Source organism: Macaca thibetana, chromosome 15 (genome assembly GCF_024542745.1).
Source record: "Macaca thibetana thibetana isolate TM-01 chromosome 15, ASM2454274v1, whole genome shotgun sequence".
Classification (NCBI taxonomy): domain Eukaryota; kingdom Metazoa; phylum Chordata; class Mammalia; order Primates; family Cercopithecidae; genus Macaca; species Macaca thibetana.
Genome location: NC_065592.1, coordinates 389,418 through 416,696, shown reverse-complemented (window position 1 = coordinate 416,696; position 27,279 = coordinate 389,418). Strand labels below are relative to the sequence as shown.

General features: G+C 56.0%; 3 protein-coding genes across 3 annotated transcripts in view; 2 read left to right on the top strand and 1 right to left on the bottom strand.

Moving 5' to 3' along the window:
- The first annotated feature begins 41 nt into the window (after positions 1-41).
- SURF4 (surfeit 4) overlaps positions 42-27,279 on the top strand; it is a 308,739-nt gene continuing 281,501 nt past the window's right edge. The window contains exon 1 of the mRNA XM_050760493.1: positions 42-45. The gene's annotated coding sequence lies outside the window, so the exon portion shown is untranslated. The remainder of the gene's footprint in view (positions 46-27,279) is intronic.
- Positions 1,642-27,279, top strand: part of FAM163B (family with sequence similarity 163 member B) — an 87,484-nt gene continuing 61,846 nt past the window's right edge. The window contains exon 1 of the mRNA XM_050760377.1: positions 1,642-1,653. The gene's annotated coding sequence lies outside the window, so the exon portion shown is untranslated. The remainder of the gene's footprint in view (positions 1,654-27,279) is intronic.
- Positions 2,117-27,196, bottom strand: DBH (dopamine beta-hydroxylase). The gene is made up of 12 exons (XM_050760509.1): positions 26,672-27,196; positions 23,086-23,232; positions 20,621-20,878; positions 19,574-19,750; positions 18,847-18,949; positions 15,158-15,324; positions 10,485-10,628; positions 9,980-10,018; positions 9,286-9,345; positions 4,789-4,913; positions 4,221-4,380; positions 2,117-3,264 (listed from the first exon to the last, which is right to left on the bottom strand). The coding sequence occupies exons 1-12, from the start codon at positions 27,017-27,019 to the stop codon at positions 3,133-3,135; spliced, it is 1,860 nt and encodes a 619-aa protein (XP_050616466.1). The 5' UTR covers positions 27,020-27,196; the 3' UTR covers positions 2,117-3,132.

The window sequence follows — 27,279 nt, the reverse complement described above, 5'->3', positions numbered from 1 at the left end:
GGGGGGGAGGGGGAGGGGGGGAGGGGGGGAAGGGGAAAGGGGGGGAGGGGAGGGGAAAGGAGGGGAGGGGGGGGAAAGGGAGGGGGGAGGGGAAAGGGGGGAGGGGAAAGGAGGGGGGGGGGAGGGGAAAGGAGGGGAGGGGAAAGGAGGGGAAGGGTGGGGCGGGGCTACATTGTCACCACCAGAGCTCTATACTGCACTGGGCAGTGAAACAGCCTTGGGCATGTGAAAAGTGGAGGGTGTGAACGGAACACAGAAGGTTCCATCTCGTATCACGGTGGTATGATCTCGGCTCACTACAACCTCTGCCTCCCAGGTTCAAGGGATTCTTCCACCTCAGCCTCCCAGCTGGCTAGAATTACTGACGAGTACCACCACAGCCTGGCTAATTTTTGTATTTTTAGTAGAGACGGGATTTCACCATATTGGCCAGGCTGGTCTCTAACTACTGACCTCAGGTGATCCGCCCGCCTCAGTCTCCCAAAATGCTGGGATTATAGGCGTGAGTCACTGTGCCCAGCTCTAATTTTTGTAGAGACAGGGTTTCACTATGTTGCCCAGGCTGGTCTTGAACTCCTGGGCTCAAATGATCTTCCTGTCTCAGCCTTCCAAAGTGCTAGGATTACAGCACCCGACCTTGTATCATTTCAATTAATTTAAAATTAATCACGAGTAGCCACATGAGACTAGCAGCCACTAGACAGCACAGACAGCCCTGGAGCGCTCTGGGACCCACTCGGGCAGGCACCCCTATGCTGGCTGGAGCCTGGAGTCCAGGGCCGCCCCATCTCTCAACACCGATGGGCATGAGTATTCCTCACCCCAGGGCTCTGAGCACCTCAGAGTGGTGGGTTGTGCCACCTTAGCAGCCCCCATCCCCTGGGAGGCTGGGAAACCCTTTCCTCAGTGGACAGATAGGGAGACCCAAGCCCAGAGAGGGAAAGTAACTAACTCAGAGTCACACAGCAGGGGTAAGAGTAGCAACTTGGGCTGCTGGACTCACCACAATAATTCAGAAGGTGGGTGAGCCCAGACAGTCCCTTTGGCTTGGAGCATGTAGGTCATTTTCAGGTAATAAAGCACTTCCCCTAAGCCTCCAAATAAGGACCTTATTTTAGATAAAATCCCCCACAAGGGTCCTGGGGAAATTCCTGTTTCATAGGTAAGGAAACAGAGGTTGAGCATTCAGACACTGCAGTCAGACGTGGGGACACTCTGAGCTCCCGGGCTTACTCTGGGTGACCTTGGCACCTAACTTTAGGTCTCCGAGCCTCAGCTTCCTCCTCCATCAATGAAAGCAGAAATGACATGGCTTCACGGGATTGCTAGGGCTGTGCATAGCCTCAGTGTGGGGCAAGTGGCAGCGCTCAGCGACCACGGGGTCACACACATCTGGCTGTGGGAGGTGCGGGTGCTGCTGGAGCGGGGTTGGGGGACACAGCTGCTGTCTCCACAAGAGGAAGAGGATAACCAGTCTGAGAGCAAGAGAGTGCGCAGGGGTGGGGGGGGGGGGTGTTGTCGCTGTGGCAGGTTCCAGAGCTGGCTGGGATTCCCAATCACTGTTGCTCTTGGGCTCCAGCTGAGGTCTTCATCTGGGAGTCTCAGTTTCCCTGCCCGAGACTGGCAGGCTGCAGGTGCCCCCCGGGGGGGGGGGTTGGGCAGGACCCTCGGACCCTTCTCTGGGCTGACGATTGGGTATGATCAACGAGAAGGGGCTTCTTGGGCCTGCTCCCTGCCTTCTGGCACCCAGGCTGTAAAGATGACAGAGGGCTGGAGCGGCTCTCCAGGCTGGGGCCTGGCATGTCACAGCGCCAGCGCCCTGTGACTTATGGGCCGCAAGAAGCTGTGATTTATACAACACGAGGCAGAGCTCCTGGGCCCGTGAGTTCCCTTCTGTGATGAAGTGCCTCGAAGACGACGCAGCCGCTTAGCTGATGCGGGGGGACTCCGAGGCCCATCCATCTCCCTCTCTCCCCAGGAGGCTGGCGGCGTTTTGCTGAACTGGTTGAACACCGGGGCATCTGTTACTCTCTCCAGAAACCATCAAAGAGCTGAACTTGTCCCTGAGAGGCAGCTCAGAGGGCAGGAAGGGGAGACCCACCCAGGCCGGCTGAGGCAGCTTCAGGACGCTCAGGGGGAAGCACTTGATAGCACACCTGGCACAGGGAGGAGGCTCGGAGCAAGCTTCTCTCTCCTGGAGTGATGGCCCGGAGTGCAAACATACCCACCTCCAGTGGGTGCTAGCCCAAGTGTGAGCTTTATTGGCTCATTAGCCCGCACGGCCTCAGCCCCGTTTTACAGATGAGAAAAGTGAGGGTCAGGAACGTGCAAGGGCCCACCCAAGGCACTCTCCACTGAGTGGCAGAACCACAAGGGAAGCACAGCCCTGAGACCACCCCGGTCTGTTCAGCGCCGGCCCCGCCTCCAGAGAAGCAAGCTGGTGCTAATAACTCCGCCGCCCCGTGGAAGCGGCGCCCAGAAGCCCCGCTGGATCCCCGCCGCCTCGCCTTTCGGTGATAGCTGTTGTCAGGGCTTCCCTTTAGGTGGGCGAAAATATCTATTTACTCGGCAATGGAGCAATTTCCCAAGCGAGTCTCTAACTAGCTAAGTGCCTGGTCCTGCCTCCGTCGCAGGGAAGCCGCCCACTGTGAAACACTAGCCACTCCGCAGGGAAATGTTGAAGCAGCACCCGCACCCGCCGCACACCGACACCGATCACTTTCTGCGGGAGCAGTGGGGCAGGGGTGGGGGCGGGGGGCGGGGGCGTTCGGGGTGATTCTGCACATGGCGCATGTCCCAGGAGCCTGGCCACACCCAGTGAGGCGAAACAGGGCTGGCGGAGGGCTGGAACCTGGACCACTGTGCAGGCTGTCCCTGCACTGAGTAAGCCGGTTTAAATGGACGAGGTCGTGGCCCACTCGGTCCGGGGTAGGTCAACAGGGTACCCACACCCTCTCAGCCATGCAGGGGACCCTGGGGGAAGAAGGCTGGATTGGACCAAGGTCTCAGGCAGGGGCATGGTCTGGCCCCTTCATCTTGGGCATGCAGGGCTGTTCCATGGGGATCCTCGCAGAGTAGGGTGCACAGTGCCGGTGTGAGCCCACAGGGAAAGCACGGAGGAGCAGGCCCCCCTCAGCCTTTGCCCCCACCAATGCTGATAATGGTGGGGCCGGCAGGGCTTCGGCCCTGGCTGGTGGGGCAATGTGGGGTGGGTTCTTCCAGCGTGGAGATGACCTTGGGCAGGGGCTGCAGATTCCATTCACCCTGCAAGGAAGGGAGCAGGAGGTAAACTGAGGCTGGAGGGGCAAGATGGGTGGCTGCTTCCCCAGCCGCCTCTTGGATTCTTGCCCTCAAACTCAGCTTGTCCCAAACTGAACTCACTTGTCTCCCCCAAGTTGCTTTTTGGGGGTCCTCACCTCAGTAAATGCCCCCTCCCCTGGCTTCCCATTCACCTAGTCAGGAACCTGGGAGTCATCCAGGCCTCTCCCTGCCTCCGTCCGCACCCAATTGAATCATTCACCCTAATGTAGCAACCAGAGCCCCTGGCTGCAGGCTCTGATATTTTTTAACCATCTCTTTCCCTCAAGGCTGCATCAAATGCCAAGTTTTCAACCCCATCAGACGTCTGCCCCAGACTGTTCTTGGGAAGCCAGTATTAGCCCTTCCTTCCCTTGGTGCTGAGGACGTTTGACTTAGCAATTAATCCAGCTGCCAGATGCTTCCGGGAAGCATCTTCCTGGATCTCCAGGCTGCGGCACCGTAGGCGACTAACTCCGCATAGGCCCTGGGCTCCTGACCGCAGCCCGCTGGGCTCGGGCTACATTAGATGCCTTCGAATGCCAGTGGGTCTCAGACAAGAAGAAAAAAACCAGCTCGCAGCTGCAGACTGGTTCGTTTCTCACCTTCCCCTCCCCAGCGCTTTATGTAAAGGTGCAGGGGGCAGGTTAGCGTGCCCTGCTCACACCACTGGCATTTGGCACCGGTGTGGAGGTATCACCCGGAAAGGGTGGCTGCCCTCCCTTCCTGGCCTCTCTGTCTCTCTCTCTCCTCTCTCTGCTGGCTGGCTGTCTAGGCCTGTGTGTCACCACCTGGCACTTGCTCTAATCATCTTGTGCGAGTGCTTTTGCCAGCAGTTTGGAGTGCAGGCCCATCACCCCTCACTGGGATCCCCCATGAGGCCTGCCCGACTGCGTGCCCCACCCACGCCCGTGGCAGCGCACCGGGAAGCGGACAGCTGAGGACTTGTTGCAGTGCATGGAGATGGGCGCGAAGTCGTACAGGGCCTTCAGTACGTCGCGGTTGAAGGAGTTCCAGGGAACAGAGGCGAACTGCTGAGACACGGACGCCTGAGGGCAGGTGCAGACCTCCTCATTGTTGAACCTGGTGGGGACAAGGAACAGCCAGGGTGGGGAGCAGCCAATGGGCAGGGACCCCAGTGGGCACCAGCGACACCTCCCTGCAGGTCTGGTCCTGTCCCTGGGGAGACCCTCCTGCCGCCTCCTCCCCAGCCCCGCTGCCTCCGCCAGGCCGTCCCAGATACTGCCTTCACCAGCAACGGCTTCACCTCTCCTGGCACCTTGGCGGGTGGGTGCTCCGGGCTGGGTTGAGGAGGCTCTCAAGCCAAATCCAGACTCAGTAGGAAATGAGTGAGGGGAGGGGTGTGAGTGATGCCGCCACAGGCTCCTAGAACTTAGCCTGGACTCCTCCAATCTGCCCAGCTGCCTGACGGCCCAGAGGTTCTGTGTCGGGGCTCCCTGGGGGCAGGGAGCTTGTGCAGGGAGCCCTCACCTGTTGATGAGGTGGAAGTACTTCTGCAGGAAGCCGGCGTTCACAGCACTCTTGCAGAGCTCCAGCTGCGTCTGGGGGTAGTAGTGCACATAGTTGACACACATCTCCAGGATCCCAAAGCCGCCCTGCAAGTTGGAGAAGACCCGTCAGCCCTGGCCGTGCCACACACACGTTGCCGTCCAGCAGCTTTCGCCCCATCCACGTGTTCACTGCGTCCACTTGTCTGTTCACTGCACCATGTCAGGCATGCTCTGGGGAACTAAGTCCCTGCCCTCACAGAATTGCCACCATTGGCAGGAGAAACAGGCAGCGAGTGAGTTAACCAGGACATTCCTCTCAGGTGCCGATGATGCTGTGAAGAAAAATGAAACGGGACAAGCAGATGGGGTGTTACTGTGCCCATTTTATGGGTACAGAAACTGAGTCTCAGAGCAGGCAAGGGGACGCCCCATGGTGGCCACAGCATTGGTGGCACAGCCTGAGTGGACCCAGCCTCCCGGCCGTTGTCTGGAAGCTGTCCCCATGACCTCCAGCGAAGAGCCTGGAGCCAAGCACTGCAAGGGAGGCCCTTTCCACTGCAGCCCCACGCCGTCCACCAGTCATTTCTTGAATGCAGCTCTGAGGGGAGCAGGGACTCTGGAAGACAGGACCGTGACTAGAGGTCGCAACAACCTCCAGCCTCTCAGGGCAACCCTACGGCCTGCCATCGCATGGGAGGGGCAGGGCAGGCACCCTCTGAGTCCCCACTGCCAACTTTAAGCCCCTAGCTGGGTTGCTACTCTTGGAGCTGGTGACCGTGGAGTCTTAGCCATGGGAGGAAGAAGAACGCCGGCAGCTTGGATGAGCTGGGGCTGGAGAGAGCAAAGCTCCCCCGGCAGCAGCTCAGATCCCAGCAGGTCAGGGGCCAGGACATGACGCCCTGGCCACCCTTGCTCGTCCAGGCTCCCCGCTGTTTGTGAAGCTGCTGTGGGCCTGGGGATTTCATCTGGCTAGTGGGGAAGAAAGGCAGTCGTCGCTCTATGGCAGAACAAAGGGACTGGGAAAAGCTCGGTGTGGCGCTTACACCAGCTGCCGCCCCCTCCTCCCATGCAGACAAAGAGCATGGGGCAGTTCTGCCCAGAGACCAAACCTGGCGCCTGTTGGCCAGGACGGGGCTTTGCCAGCATTGTTCTCTGGGCCGGAATCCTCCTTTACCAGCTTTTCTCATCCATCCCGCCCGCGTCAGATCGGGCAGATAGGCCTCCTGTGTGAGTTCCCGTCCCTCCCCACCCTCCGCCGCCGCAGACATCAAAAGGGAACTGAGTCCAACCCTGTGCAGGATCTGTTCTCCTCTTTCACCCGGGGAAGGAAATCGAATTTCAAAGGCCGCTGTCTCTTGGATCAGCAGGTGAGGAGCTGTCAGAGCATGAGAAGCTCAGATCCACCTGGGAAGCTGCCCTCCCCTTTGATCCCGCCTGGTGCTGTGATGTAGCCACCGCCAAGAGGAGGGCATGGGCCAGGGACGCCACAGAACTGCCCGCTGGGACACTGGCACCGAGGGCCTCGACCTGAAGAACGGGCATCTGAGATGTCAGTGGTGCTCACCAGGGCTGGCAGCCCTAAATGCCCGGGGACGTGGCATCGGTTCTGCCGCCATGAAGCCAGGTTGGGCAGGGAATATGCAGTCTCCTGGCTGGATACCCAGCAAGACCCTCCCATCCCTGGCCCTGGCGCTGTGCCTGCAGAATGGGGCGATGCTGGGGTCCTGCCTGGGGTGCTCCACTTGCAGAGCCCTGTGTCTGCGAGCTCACTCAGTCACTGCACAGGTGCTCAGCCGACAGGTGGCACAGTTGGGGTTAGCACCTGCCCCCATACCAGCCCTGCCTCCTGTTCGCTGTGTGGCTGGACCTCACTGTGTCTCCTGGTGGGATCTGCTCAGAGGTCTCAGCAAGGCTTGGTGTGGTTAGGATGAGTTATTAGAGCAGTGCTGAGCTGTGGCCAGCGCCTGACATCAGCCACTGCCGTGATATACTGAGCGCCTCCTCTAGAGAGAATAAAGGACTGGCAAAGCTCTCCCACCCCCCAACCCTGAATCTGTGATCAGGGACCTAGGGCAATTGTCACCCGAAATCCAAGGGAGACAGGAAGGGTGTGGTAAGAACCGTGAGGCACAAGGCCCTGGGTCAAATCCCAGCTCAGCCATCTATCAGCTGTGTGACTTTGGTCAAGTGCCTGCCCTCTCTGAGCCTTTATGTCTCACCTGTGAAAATACAAACACTGGCTGGGTGCTGTGACTCATGCCTGTAATCCCAGCATGAGGGATTACATGAGGAGCTCAAGACCAGCCTGGCCAACAGGGTGAAACCCCGTCTCTACTAAAAATACAAAAATTAGCTGGGTGTGGTGGTGCGCGCCTATAATCCCAGCTACTTGGGAGGCTGAGGCAGAGAATCACTTGAACCTGGGAGGCGGAGGTTGCAGTGAGCTGAGATCGCACCACTGCATGCCAGCCTGGGCAACAGAGCGAGACTCCGTCTCAAAATATATATACATACATACATACATTATATATATATATGAGAAATACAAACACTCCTACCTTGGAGACTGGTGTGAAAACTAAATGAGAGGCAGAGACCACGCAGATGCCCATCAGTGGATGAATGGAGACTCAAACCTTGGTCCCTCCATACAATGGGATGTTACTCATCCGTGAAAAGGAATGAGGTACTGACCCACGCTAAAACATGGAGAAACCTCGAAGTCATCATGCTATGAAAAAAGCCAGACACGAAAGGCCACGTATTGTGTGGCTCTATTCACATGAAGTGTCCAGAATAGGAAAGTCCACAGAGACAGAAAATAGATCAGTTGCCAGGCTGAGCGGGGACGGGAATGAGGACCGGCTGCTTAAGGGATATGGGGTTTCCTTTGGGGGTGATGAAAATGTTCTAAAATTGACCACGACGATGGGTTGCATGGATCTGTGAATTTACAAAAAACCATACAATTGCACACTTTAAATGAGTGAATGGTATGGCATGTGAATTACATCTCAGTAAAGCTGTTTACAAAGAAACATAAATAGGCCGGACACGGTGGCGCACACCTGTAATCCCAGCACTTTGGGAGGCCGAGGGGGGGGCGGTGGATCACAAGGTCAGGAGTTCGAGACCAGCCTGGCCAACATGGTGAAAATCCGTCTCTACTAAAAATACAAAAATTAGCCGGGTGTGGTGGCGTGTAGTCCCAGCTATTTGGGAGGCTGAGGCAGAAGAATCGCTTGAACCCGGGAGGTGGAGGTTGCAGGGAGGTGGAGGGTGCAGTGAGCTGAGATCGTGCCACTGCACTCCAGCCTGGGCGACAGAGCGAGACTCTGTCTCAGAAAAAATAAAAATAAAAAGAAGAAAACCATGGCAGTCTGGGCTCAGTAAATATCAGGTGAATCCACATTGGATTAAAACACAAAGAATAGGGCTGTGACATGGACCCGAGTTCCTGGCACTGAGGGGTGTCCGGGTAGCTGTAACCCAGGTCTGCTGCACTCTGAGCCACACCATTCACAGGATAATTATTGGAGCCCACCATGGATACCGAGGCAGCTGGCATGGATCCACTGGCAGGGCGGCCCGTGTGCCAGGACAGCCCTGGTTTGTGCCCGGGACCCAGGTAATTGTGAACAGCACCCCCTTTGGGTCACGGAACCAGCCCTGCTGCGTGGTGCATCACGTGGCTGCCCGTGTCCTGGTGCTGCCTGCACACCCAGCCTTCAAAACAGATCTCCCCAGTGCAGATTCTCCTTGAACTGTCTGCAGTCCAGCCAAAATGCATCCTCAGCTGACGCTCACAGTGCCTGACCCCTCCCCATGTCTCCACCCTCTCCTCCTCTCCTTTCCATCCTGAGAATGTTCTTGGTCCTCTGGGCCTTCCCACACACAGCCCCTGCATGGAGCCTTCCTCCACCTCCTCCCCTCTCCCCTGGGCTCCATGTGACAGCCACATCTCTAACGAGGCCCTCCCAGGTCCCTGCACCTCTGGCTCCTCAACCTGGTTTTGAAAGTTTCTTTTTTATAATTTTGCTTGTTGTTAGCAGCAGGTGCTCCAGGCCCGTCTCCCCGGTGCACCTGGAGCTCCACGGGGCAGAGGTCAACCTCTTGTCCTACAGCTTCTCCCCACACCAGCCCCGGGTGCTGAGAAGTTTCTTGGTGTGAGTGCTTCTCAACCTTGAGCAGGGGTCAACATCCCCTGGGAGCTTGTTAAAACATGGATTTCCCAGTGCCACCGCCCATGTCTCTGACTCAGTGGGCCTGGGGTGGTACCCAGCAGGTTGCATTTATCCCAAGCTCCCTGGTGATGCTGCCACTGCGGGTTCAGGGAGCAGGTGCTGAGAACGACTGGCTTATTGAGGGGATGAGCCCATGTCCTAAGTGAGGAGTCAAGACCTGTCCTCCTTCCTCAGACAGCCCAGGCTGAAACACTCTCCCTGGGCAGGTGAAAGGGGAAGCAGGGGTGACTTACCACTGTGGCCAGCTCCCGGTCTTCCGTGTTGTACGTGCAGGACGTGATGAGCACATCTCCCTGAGGAAAAGCCAACATGACCTGGCGTTGGCAGGCATGCGAGGCCCCGCCCCCATGGGACCACGCCACTGTGTGGGCCACGGCACCTCTGGGGTACAGTCCCTGTCATCCACTACAAGGAGCCCAGCAGATTCATGCGCAAAGGTCACAGGCTGAGTGTCCCCGGGAAGTTATAAACCATCAGCTCCTGTGACCCAGTGGGTCACAACAGGGTCCAGGCCAGTGGGGGTGCAGGCGGGTGGGTCATGACACATCTCAAGGAACTTGGGCAAGTCCCCACTGAGGCCTGAGCTTGGCCTTCTGTGGGATCAGGGCTCCACTGCCTGCCTTAGTGCCCTCATCTCCTCCAAACGCTCTCGGGTTTGTGGTCGGCCCATCAGGCTGAGGATACGCGTCCCCTGGGAGTGTCCTGTCTGCTCCCCCACTTCCGATGTCCCTCCATGAACTCCCAAGTGAGTCTCCTCATGAGGCAACCCAACCCTGAGCCACCCACAGGCACCCTCCCCCTGCCCTGGACGGCTCTCCCCTCCCCCCATCACTTTCTCTGTCCCTCTCTGTCTGGCGGCACCCCCAGCCCTCCCAGCCATCCCAGCTGGTGGCGGCGACTGGGACTGCCTTCCTGCTGGGCACTCACCCGATGGACCGACACCATCTTCTTCAACATGCGGATCTCCTGGGGCAAGCAGAGCCGAGGGGTTGGGGGAGAGGAGATCTCAGAGAGCTGCAGACCAGACCCCCGGCCACTGTGTCCTCCCTCAGGCCTCCCTGATCTCTGGGGGTGTCCGTTTTGCCCCAGCCTCTACAGTGGAAGCCAGGGCCGGCTAAGTGTAGCTTCTGGCCAGGGAGGGCATTAGATTCAAACCAGAAGGTGGTTATCCAAGACCAAGACGGATGTGACCAGAGGGCTGCTAGGGTCTCCCGAATCCCACCACCATCTGCCATGTGCCAGAGGCCCTCTCTACAATCAGACACCCAAGCAGGGAGCACAGGCCACATGGTGGGGGGCTGGCCCAGGAGAAAGAAGCCAGCCTGGGGCCATCCCTATGGTATCAGGAGACAGTAGGTTCAGCAGGTCGCGTGGGGGCAGGGCGTGGGGGCGGGGCGTGGGGGCGGGGCAGGGGTGGGGCACAGGCTCCTACCTGGAAGTGAGGGCTGTAGTGATTGTCCTGATTCACGATCTCCCACTCCCGGCCCTCCCGGGCCAGCACCGTGACCACCTTTCTCCCAGTCAGGTGTGTGTGGAGCTGAGAGGCGAAGATGTGGATCCCGGAGGGAGGCAGTGCCTGTGGGGTCGGGGGGCTGCAGCGTCAGGGCCTGACCTCCGAAGGGACCCTCCCGTCCATGGCCAGAACCCAGCAGGGAGCAGCCACCCTGGGCAGTTTGCTTTCCTGGACACTTGCATTTTCCAGGTCTTTCTCCCTGGCCAGATTAGAGCCACCATCAGAAACCTCACGGGGAAGAGCGAGGTGGCCGCAACAGCCCCCGGCTCCCAAAGAAGCAGCCCCCAGTCCCGCTCAGGAGCGACTTTCTTTCCAAGTCCTTCGTCCTCTCCTGAGCCCTCGAAGCCTGACACGTTCATCTTCACTCAGTCAACAGGCCTTTAAGGCAAACCCCTTGTGGACAGGGTGAGGCAAAGCCACTAAGCTGAGCAGCGCATGGCCTCTGTGCTCAAGGGCTTGCCGTCCGGGGAAAAGCAAGTGGCAGAAGGCGGTACTTGGCAGGTCCCCTACATGCTGGGCCGGGCAGGCCCTTCAGCTGCCCTGTGGTGTGGCTTCCTTTCAGCTTCAAAGCAGCCAAGGCTGCGTTCTCCCGTGCTCATCATCACCCCATGCTACAGCTGGGAGCTGTGGCTACAACTGGAAGGTGGTCATCCGGGACCAAGATGGATGTGACCATGGGGTGCTGCAGCTGGACACTCTGAGGCTACAGGCCGGCCTCACAGAAAAGATGGCAGCCCTCACGCCAAGAGGTCTCATGCCATCACTGGGGCCTGAGAGAATCTTCCAGAGAATGAAAGTTTTCTCCAACCTAATGCTAACTTTTTTTAGATAGAAAATGTGTTTCCATGCCGGGCATGGTGGGTCACGCCTGTACTCCCAGCACTTTGGGAGGCTGAGGCACAGGGATCATTTGAGATAAGGTGTTTGAGAATAGCCTGACCAACATGGTAAAACCCTGCCTCTACTAAAAATACAAAAATTGGGCCGGGAGCGGTGGCTCAAGCCTGTAATCCCAGCACTTTGGGAGGCCGAGACGGGCAGATCACAAGGTCAAGAGATCGAGACCATCCTGGCTAATAACACAGTGAAACCCCGTCTCTACTAAAAAAATACGAAAAACTAGCCGGGCGAGGTGGCGGGCGCCTGTAGTCCCAGCTACTCAGGAGGCTGAGGCAGGAGAATGGCGTGAACCCGGGAGGCAGAGCTTGCAGTGAGCTGAGATCCGGCCACTGCACTCCAGCCTGGGTGATAGAGCGAGACTCTGTCTCAAAAAAAAAAAAAAAAAAAAAAAAAAATACAAAAATTGGCTGGGCATGGTGGCACATGCCTGTAATCCCAGCTACTCAGGAGGCTGACAAGGAGAATCACTTGAACCCGGGAGGCAGAGGTTGCAGTAAGCTGAGACGGTGCCATTGCACTCCAGCCTGGGCAACAGGAGTGAAACTCCATCCCAAAACAACAACAACGACAAAAAAATAATAAAAATAAAAAAGAAAAGAAAACGTGTTTCCTGAAATCGAGCATTTTCTTAGTGAGTCAGTTGTCCTCTTGCCCACCCACTGCCAGGCTCTGCCCAGCTTGTTCATACGGTCAGCAGGTCCCAGAGCTCAAGGTCCTGACAGCCCCGTCCCTGAAGGCCCCAGATGACCAAGCTTTTTACGACTCACTTTCGCTCCTTCTCTCTCACTCCCAAGCAGCAGCCGCCCTTGACTTTGCCATTGCCTATAGCTTTGTGTCCCTTGCAATGGCTTGAGGGGCCATTGTGTGCCAGGCCTGGGAGCCCAAAGGGTCCCAGTGACCCTTTGGCCCCCAGAAGCCGACCCTGGCCCAGAGATGCTGGGTGTCGGCCAGGTAGAGGGAGGATATGCTCTTTTGGGCACTCTGGTCCAAAGCAGCACTCTCGTCTTGGCCTGTCTATTTCACTGGGACATCTAGACTAGGCCAGATTTTGGCTGCAGAATTTGTGCCCCTCTTTTATCTGCTAAATGAGAGACAAGACTGATCATTCTCATTCTGTCACTTAAGGTAGTGGAGGACTCTGGCAAGGGGAGGCGGGTCTGCATTCCTGAGGCTGGAGAGAGACGTTCTCATGGTCAGCGGTCAGCGGGATCAACGGCCCCAAGGCCCTGCAAGGGGTAGTGAGTGCTGCCTGGCCGGAAGCCGCTCTTCCCCATGAGCCCTGGCCAAGGTGCCTTTTACATGGACCCACGCTTCACCAGTGGGGGCTTTAGGGAAGTGGGAGAGAGTGTCCACCCCCGTCTGGGACAAAAAGAGCTGATTTCCTGCCGGAGACGATGGGTACCGTGCTGGCCGAGAGCTCCGTCTCCCTTCAGCCTCGAGGAACCTTTGCTTGGAAGACTAGAATGCTCTGGGGGCTCACCCACATGAAGAACAGATCCCAATCGACCCATTTACTGGGAAGGAAAATCCACTATAAACCTCACTACAATGCAATCTGCTGTCACGGCCACAACTTTCAAAGTCAAACAGACCGGTATTTGAATCTTCACTCTGCGTGACTGCTGGCAGTGTGATCCCAGCAAGCCTCAGTCTCCCCATCTGTGAAATGGGTACATCAACACTTACTTTGCAGGTCACTGTGAGAAGTAAAGCTACCTCACAGGAGGAAATGTTTGTAACATATACACAAACTATGAAATAACATCCGTCATATAAGAACTCCTAGAAACCGACAGTAAGAAAAACAAACCACCTACTGGAAAAACCGAGCACAGGGATGAATAGAAAATAGGAACAAATGGCCAAGAGGGAGAGGAAGAGATCCTCAAGTCCACAAACAGAAAATTCAAGTTAAACAACACTGACATGTCTTCCTCCCAAATATGTGTGTGTGTGTGTGTGTGTGTGTGTGTATGTGTGTGTATATATATATATTTTTTTTTTTTTTTTTTTTTTTTTTTTTTTTTTGAGACGGAGTCTCACTGTCTCCTAGGCTGGCGTGCAATGCTGTGATCTCGGTTCGGCTCACTGCAAGCTCTGCCTCCCAGGTTCACGCCATTCTCCTGCCTCAGCCTCCCGAGTAGCTGGGACTACAGGGACCCACCACCACGCATGGCTAATTTTTTTGCATTTTTAGTAGAGACGGGGTTTCACCGTGTTAGTCAGGATGATCTTGATCTCCTGACCTCGTGATTGGCCCGCCTTGGCCTCCCAAAGTGCTGGGATTACAGGTGTGAGCCACTGCACCAGGCCAGAAAATATTTACAATATTAAAAATCCAATGGGTCAGTAAAACCAGGCACCCTCTCATCCTGTGTGTGGGAGGAAGCAGCAGATGGGCTTTCTGAGAGGCATTTTGCAAGATTGATTCAAGGGAACGCTCAGATTTCTGAGCAGCAATTTCACGTCTAGAAATCTACATGGGAAAACAGTTTCCAGCATGGACAAGGATTTCCGGGAAGCTTTCTTTCTATTGGTGAAAAGTTGAGAACAGCCTAGACACTGATTGATAGGGAGACGGTTCAGCACAGGCTTGGACCAAGATAAGGCAAGGAGGAGGGGATTTTAGTAGTCACTCCCTGATCTCGCCAGAAGCCAAGGACAGGACCTGCTGTTGGTACCAGAGTCTAAGTGCCAACCTGTGCCTCCACCCAGCATGCACAGCCCTGAGGACAAGCTCATGAAGACATGTCAGTGTTGTTTAACTTGAATTTTCTGTTTGTGGACTTGAGGTTCTCTTCCTCTCCCTCTTGGCCATTTGTTCCTGTTTTCTGTTCATCCCTATGCTCGGTTTTTCCAGTAGGTGGTTTGTTTTTCTTACTGTCGGTTTCTAGGAGTTCTTCTTATATGACGGATGTTATTTCATAGTTTGTGTATATGTTACAAACATTTCCTCCTGTGAGGTAGCTTTACTTCTCACAATGACCTGCAAAGTACGTGTTGTACCCATTTCACAGATGGGGAGACTGAGGCTTCTCAGTCTCCCTGACAGTCTCCCTGAGATCCTGTACCTGGCACTTCACTGCCTCACCTAGTCCTGCCCTGGTCAGGTACATGGTGAAAATCCCATCCTGTGAAATACTATGCAGCAATAAAAAGGCAAATCACCAGAAAAATGCCTCCATTTGTTGAAAAATTTGTAAACTATTCAATACAACTTTTTTTAAAAAAACTCAAAAGGTTTCTAACACCTGCAAGGGCTTCCTGAAATACACAGGAGAAAGATCTGGAAGCACACAAAGAGCCAATAAGTGGATATCTCAGGGAGAGGCGGCAGCGGATGAGGGGAACATTCTCTTTAGCTGCAGTGCCTGCGCTTTTGAGTGGCAAGTGCACGTGTGTGTTGCTTACATAATGAAGGCATATTTTAAAATGCAGCGCGTGGAAGCCTGGCACGTGGGTGTGGACTAGTGGGAGCCATGGTTATTGCTGGAGAGGGAGGCGCACACACACAAATGGCCTCTCAGCAGGAAGGCACCCTTGCATATAGAAGAGAGCGAGAACCGCCGAGGGATTCAGGGTCAGGGGAACCAAAGCTGTGCCTGCCACCCTTCCTGGGCCACCACCTGACAGGCCTCCACTGGGGTACGTGGGAAGACAGAGGGTGTGGCGCCGGGCCCAACCCCACTCACCAACTGGGTACACTTGTCTGTGCAGTAGCCAGTGAGGACGAAGGCAGTCTCCCGCGGCGGAATAGCCATCACTGGCGTGTACACCAGTCCCAGCTCCATGATCCCCGCATTGAAGCGCCGCAGCTTGTCTGTGTAGTACAAGCGGATGCCTGAGGAGTCGCGCCGTCCTGGGAGAAGGTGGGATGGACGGAGGTGAGCGGCGAGTGGAGGCCCTCTCACCTCCCCCTGCCGACAGATTGTCCCTATGACTCCAGCCACCCTCAGCCAGGAGGCAGGGCTGGTCACCCCCCATCTGCTCCCGCCTGCTAGGCAGACCAGGAGCTGGTTGTCTTTGTTTCCACGCCTGTGGATGCCAGGCACCTCACAAGATCAATTAACGCAAACAGGTTACACTCACTGGGAAGAAAGAGCTATTGTTTCTATGAAAACTAGTTGAATGCTATGGAAAGATGTGATCAAGGTGAGCCACTTCAAGCCTCCATGGAATCAGGTGCAGGTGAGATGCTGCTGCTAAATGGAAACTCATAAACAACTTGGATTCTGTGCTCAGATTGTTTCGTAAGTGCTTTGATGTTCTTCTTCCATGTTCAAAGGAACCTAAGCTGGAAATCAGCCTGCAGGACGGTGACAACCTGCAGGGTGTGGTCTGGGTGAAGAAGAGGGTGTGGAACTCCCATCTGCCGCTGGCACAGAAGAGCCCTGGTCCTGTGTCAAAGCTGGGCAAGTGTGAGTGTATCTCTGTGTTGACGTTAACAAGAAGCATTCCAGGAGCTCATCCTCCCTGCAGCCCCCGCTTTTACTACTTTGATTTATGTCCTGCAGACCCAGGGAATCCACCTACCAAGCTGACCTCTCAGGAACAATTTGAATGAGAATCTGGCCCCCCAGGAGGAGGGTCAGAGTTGCAGGTCTAGCCCCGCTTCATGCACGGCCCCGGGTCCCGCTTGGTCAACGGCGTGCTGTGTGCTCTCAGATGACTTGCTGTCCCTTTCTGGGCCTCAGCCCAGAGTCAAGGGCCTCTTCCAAAGGAATAACATGGTGCTTCTTCCAGTCACGGAAACTGTGTCTTCTGATTATGGTGTGGCCACGCTTGTTGGTTCTCCTTGCAGTTTGCTAATTGGAGAGTCCCTGAAGCTCCCTGGGCCAGCCTCCCAGCGGTCACATGAAACTGATGGTCAGAGGTCCAGGGGGCCGGGCACTGTGGCTCACACCTGTAATCCCAGCACTTTGGGAGGCCGAGGTGGGTGGATCACCTGAGGTCGGGAGTTCAAGACCAGCCTGACCAACATGGTGAAACCCTGTCTCTACTAAAAATCCAAAAATTAGCCAGGTGTGGTGGCACGCGCCTATAATCCCAGCTACTCGGGAGGCTGAGGCAGGAGAATCGCTTGAATCTGGGAGGCGGAGGTTGCAGTAAACGGAGATCGTGCCATTGCACTCCAGCCTGGGTGACAAAGTGAGATTTCATCTCAAAACAAAAAACAAAAAAACAGAGGTTCAGGGATGCTGGCACCCACTGGAACATCCTCAGAACCAGGCATCATCCAGGTAGCCCCGCCGTTCCTGAAACTCCATGCCTAGTGAATCAGCAGTCAGGCTCAGAATACAGGCTGGGTTCATGGTTGGGGGAGGATCTAAAGGCCTGGCCATGGCCCCATGCCCCCGGATGTATGGTGGACATGGCGGGGTGGTCAGGAGGGGCTGTGCAGCAGGAGACTCCGCCCCCTGGGTTACGTATAGGAAAGGGATGTCAGGCGGCAAGGAGTGTGAAATTGACAAGGGGTTTTAATTCACAGGGACAAGGCTTCTGATGAAGACTTTAAAAAAAAAAAAGGTATAAAATTCTGGTCACAAGAAAAACATTAATGGGCCAGAAAAGCAGTCAGGACAGACACGCAGCCGGGTGACCAGTGCCGACTTCAAAACCGGGAGCCGGGAGCTCGTGAGTGCTTTCATCTTCTTCATGCTTTTCTGCTCTCCATCTTCTCACCAGTGTACATGCATTGCTCTTTCTGATCAAACAAACTAAGAGGGTGGTACAGATACTAACATCCTCCCTGGGTGCCAGAAATGCTCTAAGCATAACCTATCCCCTTCATGGGAGCTTTGCACAGTAAGGATCATCAGCCCTATTTTACAGATGAAGAAACTGAGGATGGAGGCTGAACTGAAGACTCCGCTCAGGACCACAGGGCTGGGAAGCGGCCAAGCTGGGATTCAAATCCAGGGCTGTGGACTGGGGTGCAGGGCATTTTCAGGGGTCCCAACCATCTCCCTGCTTGCTTCCTTTAAGGTGAGGCCGAAACAACTCCTCTTGCCTCTGCCTTCTTCCCTCGACACCCCTACACCATCCAAACTCAAACGGCTCCTGTATCTCCGGGCTGATTACATCAGAGGATAATAATAAAAAGGGTGTTGCAATTGGTTAAAATTCAGATGGGGATTAAATCATGAAATAATTGTGGGATTTTGATATTTATAGAAAAGCAGCCCATCTCAAGATTGGTGAAGTGACAGGAGCGTCCTTATATTTGGCAAAGGATCCATAAATACAGCCAGATAATCATGAAAAGACAGACTTCCCTGATGCTTAAGGAGTTTTCAAAAATCCATTTGCTTTCAGGGTTTAAATGAGCAATAAATCCTGTATCATGCTAAGGCCCAAGCTGACTTATACCCTTCTCTGTGCATGTGGAGATAACTCCAACAGTGGCGGAAGGTATTACTTATGCAGCCAGGAAAAAAAACCACAGGCGACTGTTCGCTGAGCACAGCCCCGTGCCCACAGCAAGTTCTGTGCGTGAGCCTTTCCCAGCTTCACAATAGCTGTGGCAGGTGGGAGAACAGGCAGAGGGTGAGGTCATCCACCTGGCCTCCCTGAGGTGGTAAGGCACAGCCTAGCACCTATCTCTTAGGCCACTTCTGCCCCTTGCACAAATGAAAATAAGAAGCACCATTCAGAGAGAGAGGAAAAGTGTGTGTACGTGTGTGCTTGTGGGTGCGTATGTGTACGTGTGTGCATGTGCATGTGTGCACGTGTGTGTGCATGTGTGTGCGTGTGTGCATGCGTGTGTGCGCGCGCATGTGTGTCTGTATATGGTGGAAGATGCTAGTACAACAGAGAGAGGGAAGTATTTTTTTCAGTTTCTGAGACAGCGTCACCTGGCCTTGCCATGCTGAGGGCTGACCCCTGCTCACTCCACCCTCAGGTATGGGTGATCCAACAGTAGCTGCCCCCAGCTCCCCTTCCCATCCCTGCACTCCGGCCAGGCCGGAACCCCTGTGTCCTGGAATATGCCCTGCTTTACCACCTTCCTGTTTAGGCACACACCGCTCCCTCTATTTGGAACTTGGCATCTGGCAGTTTCCCTTATGAAAATTCTCCTTGTCCTTTCCCCTGGGATGGACAGTGCTGCGCCGATGGCCACCAGTATTACAGGGACAAGGAGGGAGGTGCGGGGCCACTGCTGGGCCCTGGCAGTGCTGTGAGGAGTGAGCCCCTCGAGGTCCCGTCCCTGGGAGCCCACCACAGCCATGGAAGATGGAGAGCGGATGAGGCAGACGCAAGGGCCTCGTGCCAAGAGGAGCTGCACAGCGGGGGCGCCATGCTGGGCAGACAAAGGGTAGAATTTTCTCACTGGCTCAACACAGCTGAGCCCTAGGGGGAGGATGGCATCAGAGCCCCCTACCTTCTATCACCAGCGGGTTGTGGTAGTGAACTTCCAGGCGGACGTATCTGGAGGACCCAGGGCCCCCGAAGGCAATGCCGGCTTCCTCCGGGTAGTAAAATGCCTGTGTGGGGCAGGGTGTCAGACAGACAGGTGTGTCCTGAAAGGGTCCCAGGTCCGGGCAGGGACAAACCCAGTCAACTGTTGGGGCCTGAGCCTCAGGGGTGGAGGAGGGGGCATAGCAGGATTAGAGCGACGCTTCCTCCTGACATCTCTTTATAAGCCCAAGGAACATCCTGTGACTCGGGTCAGGGTGTCGGGGAGAGGAGCTGGTGCTTAGGGCTGAGACTTCCCCCAAAACCCCTTCTCTGGATGGGTGCAAGAGCTGGCAAGACCCCCATTGTCTCAGCCTGTGGAGGCCTCAACACTGGCCCCATCCCACCAGCCAGCCCTGGGACCACTCTGTGCACAAAACCCAGTTGGGAAACAGAATCAGGACCTGCTGAGGGCATGAGGTCCTGGGGCACTCACGTTTCTGTGGAAAATTAAAAAAGGCTGGAAGCAGGTGGCATTTCAGACATCACAGAGGCGAGGGGGCCATCTCAGGCCTGGCCCTTCTGGTGGCCTCGTGAGCCCCCTTAGGAGCCCCTTCTTGGGGCCTCTGAGACAGTGAAGCTGGGGAAACAGAGGTGTGGGGATGCCAGGGGCCCAGGCAGGAGACACCATGCTGGGGTCGCGGGGCACGCACCTTGGCACCCAGGGCCCAGGCAGCCAGCACGTGGCGGCAGTAGTTGAGGCGGTCAGGTTTCATCTTGGAGTCACAGGGCCCGTTGAAGTGGGGGACGTTGTCCATCTCGGGGGCGCACTGGAAGATTTCCATGTGGTGCACGAGGGCCTCGTTGCCCTTGGTGATGATGGGCTCGTACTGTGAGGAGGCAGCCCCCTGAGCCCGGGAACCGGCCGCCCACCCTCCCCTCCCCAGCAGCTCTCCTCCATAGGTGTCTGTCTGCCCATCTGTAAAATGGGGGGATGATCGAAGCAATTTCAGGGGCACTTCTGGGGCTCAGAGCCGTGAGGGTGGAGCCATCAGCCCAGAAAGAAATCCCATAGAGAGCTCCAGAGTGAAGGAAATGAGGTTTTTACAGGCCATTTCCTGCCAAGGCCGGGACGGGACGCAGCCGTCCTCATGCATATGGGGCCGTGGCCGGGCCGGCTCCTGCAGCCTCAGTGGGAGGCAGGGCAGCCCTGAGGTTACAGCCCGGGCCCAGAGCGCACCTTCAAGGCCATGCACCTTCCTGCTGTGTGACTCTGGACACTCACATAACCTCCCTGGGCCTACTTCCCCCTGCTGGAAACTGGGGGCTCTTGTGCTGAAGGAGGGGTCACCTCGCCCCTCCCCCAGAGCCAGGGGCATAGTGGACACTCGACAGCTATGGCCTTTGCTATTCTGCCTTCCCCGGGCGGGTGTTCGAGAGCAAGTGAATTCTGACTTAAGCTGCTTTTTCATGAAGGAGAAGGTGGCCTGGCAGACAGACAGCAGTTCCTGCAGAAGATGCAGAAGTCAAGATGTTGGTTGCTTTGGTCCAGGCAGGGAAGTGGGAGCTCAGAGGCCCTTTGAGGGTGGGGGAGTGAGCAGAGTGACAGGGAAGCCGAGACTACTTGCTGATCCTGCAGGACCTCAGGCAGGTGCCTGAGGTTCCGGTGATAAGAGGACAGCTCTCCAGGGTCAGGGACAACCCAGGCCCAGGAGGAAGGCAGGGCTGGGCGAGGACCTGGGTCCTGAACCCGCACGTACCTTGACAATGTGGTGCCGAGGGAAGCCCTCGGGAAGCTCGTGGATGTAGCACCAGTACGTGGTCACCTGGTTGGGGATCTGGATATCGGGAGCGTGGATATCCATGGTGTACGTGTCTGAGGGCGTGGCCGGGAAGGTGATATTGGGCTTCAGGAGCTGCACCCTCTGTAGCCCCGTCCGCAAGCCTGAGCTGTTGATGGCCTCCAGTGACCGGAATGGCTCCTCCAGGATCCCGTAGACCAAGTGGACTGTGCCGTCCTGTAGCCAAGACGGGGCTCAGTTGGTCACCCATTCAGAGCCCCCAGAGTTGGGCTCCTGAGGGGATGCCACATCCCTGCCCACCCACATCTACCAGATGACACACCTGGCTCTCATCTCTGTGAATAAGGGACCCTTGAGGCTTGCATAGCACTAGCTGGGACTAAATCCCAGGCTGATGACCCCCAGGATCCCCTATTTGCACCAACCATCCAATACTTTTCTAAACACATTCCACCTGCACTCACCTAACATCCGTTTAAGCAGTGACGACTGGGCCCGCCATGAGCCAGTGTGGCCAGGACATTTGTTCCCTCCACCGACCCCAAGGTAACGGGGTCTGGGTGTGGGGGATCATTGGTCAGTTCAGCAGCCCAGCCTGAGGATTCAGTGCTGTCTATGAAAGGAAGGAACCACCCTGGGGCTTGCTGACGGTCACACTGAGCCGCGGAGCCGCGCCGTGTTGTGTAGTCACCACCAGCTTGGCAGGAGGGGACCAAGAAGCCACAGAAAGCTCCGTGGGTCTACGTGGTGCTGGAGGCCACAGGCAGACTCAGGAGGCAAGACACGGGGCTGGCTTCCTTAAATGCTATCGTGAGTGGAAACGGGGATCAGGTGTGGAAAGTGCCTTTCGTAGCTTTCTGGGCACCACAGGTGCAGACCCGTGTGGGTGGCTAATTTGCTCTTTGAGTTTGTGGAAAGCTGGTGGGTCACCCCGTGCAGAGGACGCCCAGAGCTCCAGGCAGAGGCCCCTATACCTGGCCTGGAGCCTCTGGGCTGAACACACACAGGCACTGGCCTTCCCTGTGAGGTGCTTCCGGAGGGTTCTCTGCTCACCCTTGCCTCATCCACTGGGAAGCAGGGTAAGGGTTCAGCAGCCTCCTGGAACAACACCTCTTCCGGCCCCAGGTCTGCCCCAGCACACCCCCAGCTCCTGGGTACGTCCACTCCCCACCTCTGGGCCTTAGTTTCCTCATCTGGCAAACAGCCAGCTGTTCTGTTTCCTTAGATTCCATATTTGTCTATTTGGCATCTATTAATTGATTACAGGCTCAAACAGATGGCCAGAGTTGTTTACACCTGTCTTTCCCTCCAACATTCACACGTGTGTGAGAATCCTATTCCTAACCCTCCAACCCATCCCAATCCCATATCCCTAGCCACCTCCTCCACCTGACTCTCATACCCCAGGCCAATATTGCCCCAGCCCTAAATCACCCTAGGACCAGGAACCAGGGAACTAGAGACCACTCCAGCCACCCAGAACCCTCCAGAATTGTCCAAATGAAGCAACTGCCCTGCCTGGCCTTTCCCATGGAAACCCCAAGAAAGCCTCAAGCCTGGGCTCTCCACTGGCTCCCGCATCTGCCTCCTGACCAAAACCAGGGCTCCGCAGGTGGGCCTGCACGGCACAGGTGCACCTTCTCTCAGGAAATGCAATCAATCTTTCAATGGTACTGGCCTCCCGTGTGGTCACTCAGCTAACCCCATAGATGAAGACCTGGCACTAGCTGCCGCCCCAGGCCATTGCCACACCAAAGGATTACTTACACAAGACAAAAAGATGTCAGGTGTGCTAGAGTTAAAAGGGTTTTGTCTTCAAGGACAAGGTGGATTGCTTTCCCTAAGAGGTGGGGCGGGGGGGACTCTCAGAGCAGCATAAGAAGCCTGTGGTTTTTGCAATGTTTTGTGGCTCCCATGAACTCCCAGACGGAGCTGGTCAGGCCGTACAAATCATCTAGTTCCCATCCCTGTTTTACAGATGGGCAAAGTGAGGTCCAAAGGAGGAGGGGAGCTATCCCGAGCCTCACAGCGAGCTGGTGACAGGGCTGGGATGGAAAGCCAGGTCTCCTGGGTTCCCGAATTCCACCTGATGGTTAATAGGACCAGGAGGAGACAGACATCCAGGAGCAAGGTGTAGTCCAATGGGAGAGGCTTCAGCGCAAGCCCCGCATCTAGAAACCATGTCAGCTACATGTCAGCAAAGAGCTGCCTCTTTGAGGGCTCAGGGACGAAAGCAGAGCTGGGCCATCCTAAGCACCTTGACCCCACCACTGCCTCTGGGCCATCCTCCTTGGTTTTCCTCTGTCATAGCTGGCCAGGCCCCAGACTTACCAGGGACAGGAAAGGTACTATGCCATTGGCACAGGATGGCAGCATGGTACACGCAGCCCACGCCCTCCTGGGTGCTCACAGCCACCCCTTACCTCGATGAGGTAATCCTTGGGGTCGCAGGTGCCAAAGGGCCTCTTGAAAAGCAGGGCCAGGCCTTCTGGCGTCCTCTCCACCTGCAGCAGCTGGTAGTCCTGCTGGGGATCCAGGTGGATCTGCCCCTTCTGGTCACTCCAGGCGTCCTGCAGAGACAAGCACTGGGCTCCAGGCATGAAGGAGCCCAGCCGGGCCAATCCACAAGGGAAGAGGGCATTCCCCGGCAGAGCTCTGCATTCATTGCCAGCTGAGCTGGGGCTGCTGGGCCTCAGTCCCTGTGGATCTGAGGGTTCTGCCTGGGCTTGGTGCTTCACTCACACCTTCTATGTCCATTTCTGCTTGGAGGCAGTGGAGTTGAGCCCTGACAGTGCTCACCTCCTCTGCAGCCAGGAACCAGGGCTCTCTCTTGCCAGCAGGTCACAGGCTCTGTTAGCCATGGGGATTCCCAGGCCTGGAGGGCGGGACACTGAGCTTCTTAAGAAGATACCTTAGGCTAGGCTCCCAACACCTCATCAGGACTGGGAACAATGCCTCAGACCCATGCTGCCCATATTCATGCAGGCAGGAGAGTTGCAGAGCCTCAGAAAGGGGAAATTTGGGAACAGGGTGGGACATGAACAGGAAGGGAGAGAGAAACCAGGGCGCCACATCTAAGGTGGTGATTGATAGCAGGTGCCCACCCTGCACTGGCACAACCCTGAGAACAAGCACTGCTTTATTACTTTATAAATACATATAATTTTGGATTTTTTTTTTTTTTTTGAGGTAGGGTCTCATTATGTTGCCTGGGCTGGTCCTGAACTCCTGGCCTCAAGCGATCCTCCTACTTTGTCCTCCCAAAGTGCTGGAATTACAGGCATGAGCCACCACACCCAGCCTGAAGCACCACTTTAAACCCTGCAGCCTAGGCATTGCTCCCCTCACCTTAGTCCCAGCCCTGCTTGGAGAAGGTAAGCTGAGGCCCAGGGAGGCATCGGACCTGCTGCATTCTCCCAGGATGCTTCCTGGGATCTGGATCGGTGACCTCTGCCCTCCCCGTCCCCGGCTGCTCCCTTTGCACTGGGCCCTAAGGGGCAGGGACATGGTGGCCTCAGGCCAGGTCACAGGGAAGAAGACCACCGGGGAGATCTACTGAGAGACAGTGAGGAACCTTCCCCGACAAGCAGGCTGCCCTTCGTACTCAAGAAGGGCCGTTCTTAGATTCCATGTTTGTCTATTTGGCATCTATTAATTGATTGCAGGCTCAAACAGATAACCAGAGTTGTTTACACCTGTCTTGCCCTCCAACATCCACATGTGTGTGAGAATCATATTCCTAACCTTCCGACCCACCCCAAGCCCATACCCCTAGCCACTTCATCCATCTGACTCTCACACCCCAGGCCAATATTGCCCCAGCCCCAAATCACCCTAGGGCCAGGAACCAGAAAACTAGAGACCACCCCAGCCACCCAGAACCCACCAGAATCGACCAAACAAAGCTGCTTCCCTGCCCTGCCTGGTCTTTCCCATGGAAACCCCAAGACAGCCTCGGGCCCTTGGCCTTAAGGACTTTGGGTTGTGTTTCTTTTTAATCTGACATTCAGGGGTAAAACATCTTTTCTTCATTTCCTTGAGAAAAAAGAAATCTGCAAAAGATTTTGCAAAACTTTCCCTAGAGAAAAAAGCCACACAGTGCCACCCTGCCGGGGACACGGCTGGCTTGCCGAGAGACTCATTTTAAACAGAGGCAGAAAGTTCTCCTGTGATATTTCAGCTGGAAATCAAGAAGATATTAGTTGAACATATTGCTTAGGGAGGAATAACAAGGCTGACATTTGTTTTCGTAGGAATTTGTTGTGCAAATTAACCTTGCCAGTGCACGGAAAGGCAAAGTCACCTGGCTTCCTCTGGCTTCCCTAGCAGCCGGGAAATGCAGGCAGGGGGACGCTGCACCAGGGAGGAGCAAACACTCCTGCATTCAGGGTGCCTCATGGCAGAGGCTTGCGAAGAACTCCAAACTGTCAGCGATGGAGTTCAGCTGCGCCTCCAGACGGCTGACGGCTCAGAATCAGGGCTGTCCCAGGTCTTTCTTGGCTGGAACCTGAGCCACAGAGTCTTTGTGCACAGGAATCTGTGCAGCCTCATGGGTCAGAGCAGGGCCCTTCCCAAGCAGCTCCACCTATCCTATCTGGGTGGCCCTAAGCCTCACTAGTGACACAGGCTAATGCCTCCTGGCTGAGTTTTGGGAATTGGAGGGGGCAAGCTCGGCTCTAGAAACAGCGGCCACCGTCTGCCCTCATGAACTCACAACACCCAAAAAGGCAGAGAGGGACTATCCGCCCCACCGTCCCATGGTGAGATCAAGGCGCAGAGCTGGAGCCAGCCGATCTGCACAGACTCAGCTCCCTGGCTCCAGCTCTGTTCTCCCAGATAAAGCAGGCACCTCCTGACTTTGGAAATAAAACTTTTTTGTTCCTCCTTTGTCTGTTTCTGTGGAGAGAGTTGGGTTTCATCCACAAAGAAGCCCCGGTGGCCAGTCCCATATTGGAAGGACGGCGGGAGCAGGACCCGGGGCAGGCAGTGGGCTTGCCCACTTTGGGGATCCCCTGCGGCTTGTGGAAGGGCCTAAAGTCCTCTCCAGTTTGAAGGGAAACTTCCCTTTTCTCCACCCTGTGAAACAAGAGTGGAGGTAAATTTGGGCAGAAAGGAGTCAAGAGCCCATCCTGACGGTTTTGGCTGAGCCCTATGGGGCTTGTTCGACACCTATGGGTGGGGGCAGGGTGTCTGCACCTGCTCAGTCAGTCCATGGGTACAAGCACAGTAGGTCAGGCTGGATCCTATGGGTGCACAGGCCTCATGCTGTGCCCGGCCACGCGCCACAACCTGGCCCACATCAGTGGGCATGTGTGCTCTGGGGACATTGTTTACAGGGCCGGGGGTCATGGGGTCTGTGCTCCCGCACGTGTGGGGTGTGGAGTGGCACGAGTTTGTGTGGCGTGTGTGTCCTCTGTGTATAGTTCCATTCCTTGGGATTGCTGGGTCCCGTGATTTGGGGTGGGCAGTCAAGGACCATGGAAAACATGTCTTTCCTATTTTGTCCTCAAACTGAGATCCCCATGATGCCCAAGCTCGGGGTGCAGACTCGGCTCAGAGCAGAGTCAGCTCAAACACTGAGAGGCGCAGACAAACTTTCTGGGTTAAGGAGGGTGAGTGTAGAAAGACGGCCAGATCCAGGCGCGGTGGCTCAAGCCTGTAATCCCAGCACTTTGGGAGGCTGAGACGGGAGGATCACGAGGTCAGGAGATCAAGACCATCCTGGCTAACACGGTGAAACCCCGTCTCTACTAAAAAATACAAAAAACTAGCCGGGCGAGGTGGCGGGTGCCTGTAGTCCCAGCTACTCGGGAGGCTGAGGCAGGAGAATGGCGTAAACCCAGGAGGCGGAGCTTGCAGTGAGCTGAGATCTGGCCACTGCACTCCAGCCTGAGTGACAGAGCGAGACTCCATCTCAAAAAAAAAAAAAAAAAAAAAAAATGGAAGGACAGCCAGATGGGGTGCTGGGTGGGGAAGGGTTTGGAGAGTTGGCAGGGAGGAGAGACTCACCGCAAAATAAGCAGTGTCCCCATCGGTCCAGAGCACCACGAGGTCTGCGTTCTCAAGCTCGCCACGGTCGGACATCCCAAACAGGACTCCAGCCTTGAGCTGCTTCACCAGGAGCTGGAAGAAGATGGCCTCCTGGGGGTAGCTGACATTCCATGAGAGCTCCAGGGACTCCTCGGGGTCCAGGGGGATGTGGTAGAGGAAGGGGCTCTCAGGGGGAGCCGAGCCCTGCAGTGCAGCCACCAGGATGACCAGGAAGATGGCCACTGCTGTGCTGTACATGAAGGCCGCCTCCCGCACGCTGGGGCAGGGCAGACTGGCCCAGCGACACCACCGACTGGGGGCCTGCATGGCTGGGGTGAGCTCTGCGGTCCCACCTGGCTATTTATGATCCGGTCCTGAATGGGGTGGGTCCAAGTAACATGGGTAATCACATTTGTCTGGTGGGGAATTCAATTGTCCCTCCCACAAGCTTGCGCCCCAGGCCAAGCACTCTGCCTGCTGCCCTCCTCTAATTGGCACTAATGACACATGGACGTCATCAGTGGGAGTTGAAGCAGACAGGCGGATGCTGTCCCTTCTGAGATGGCTTTGAAGAGCTGTCCCAAAAG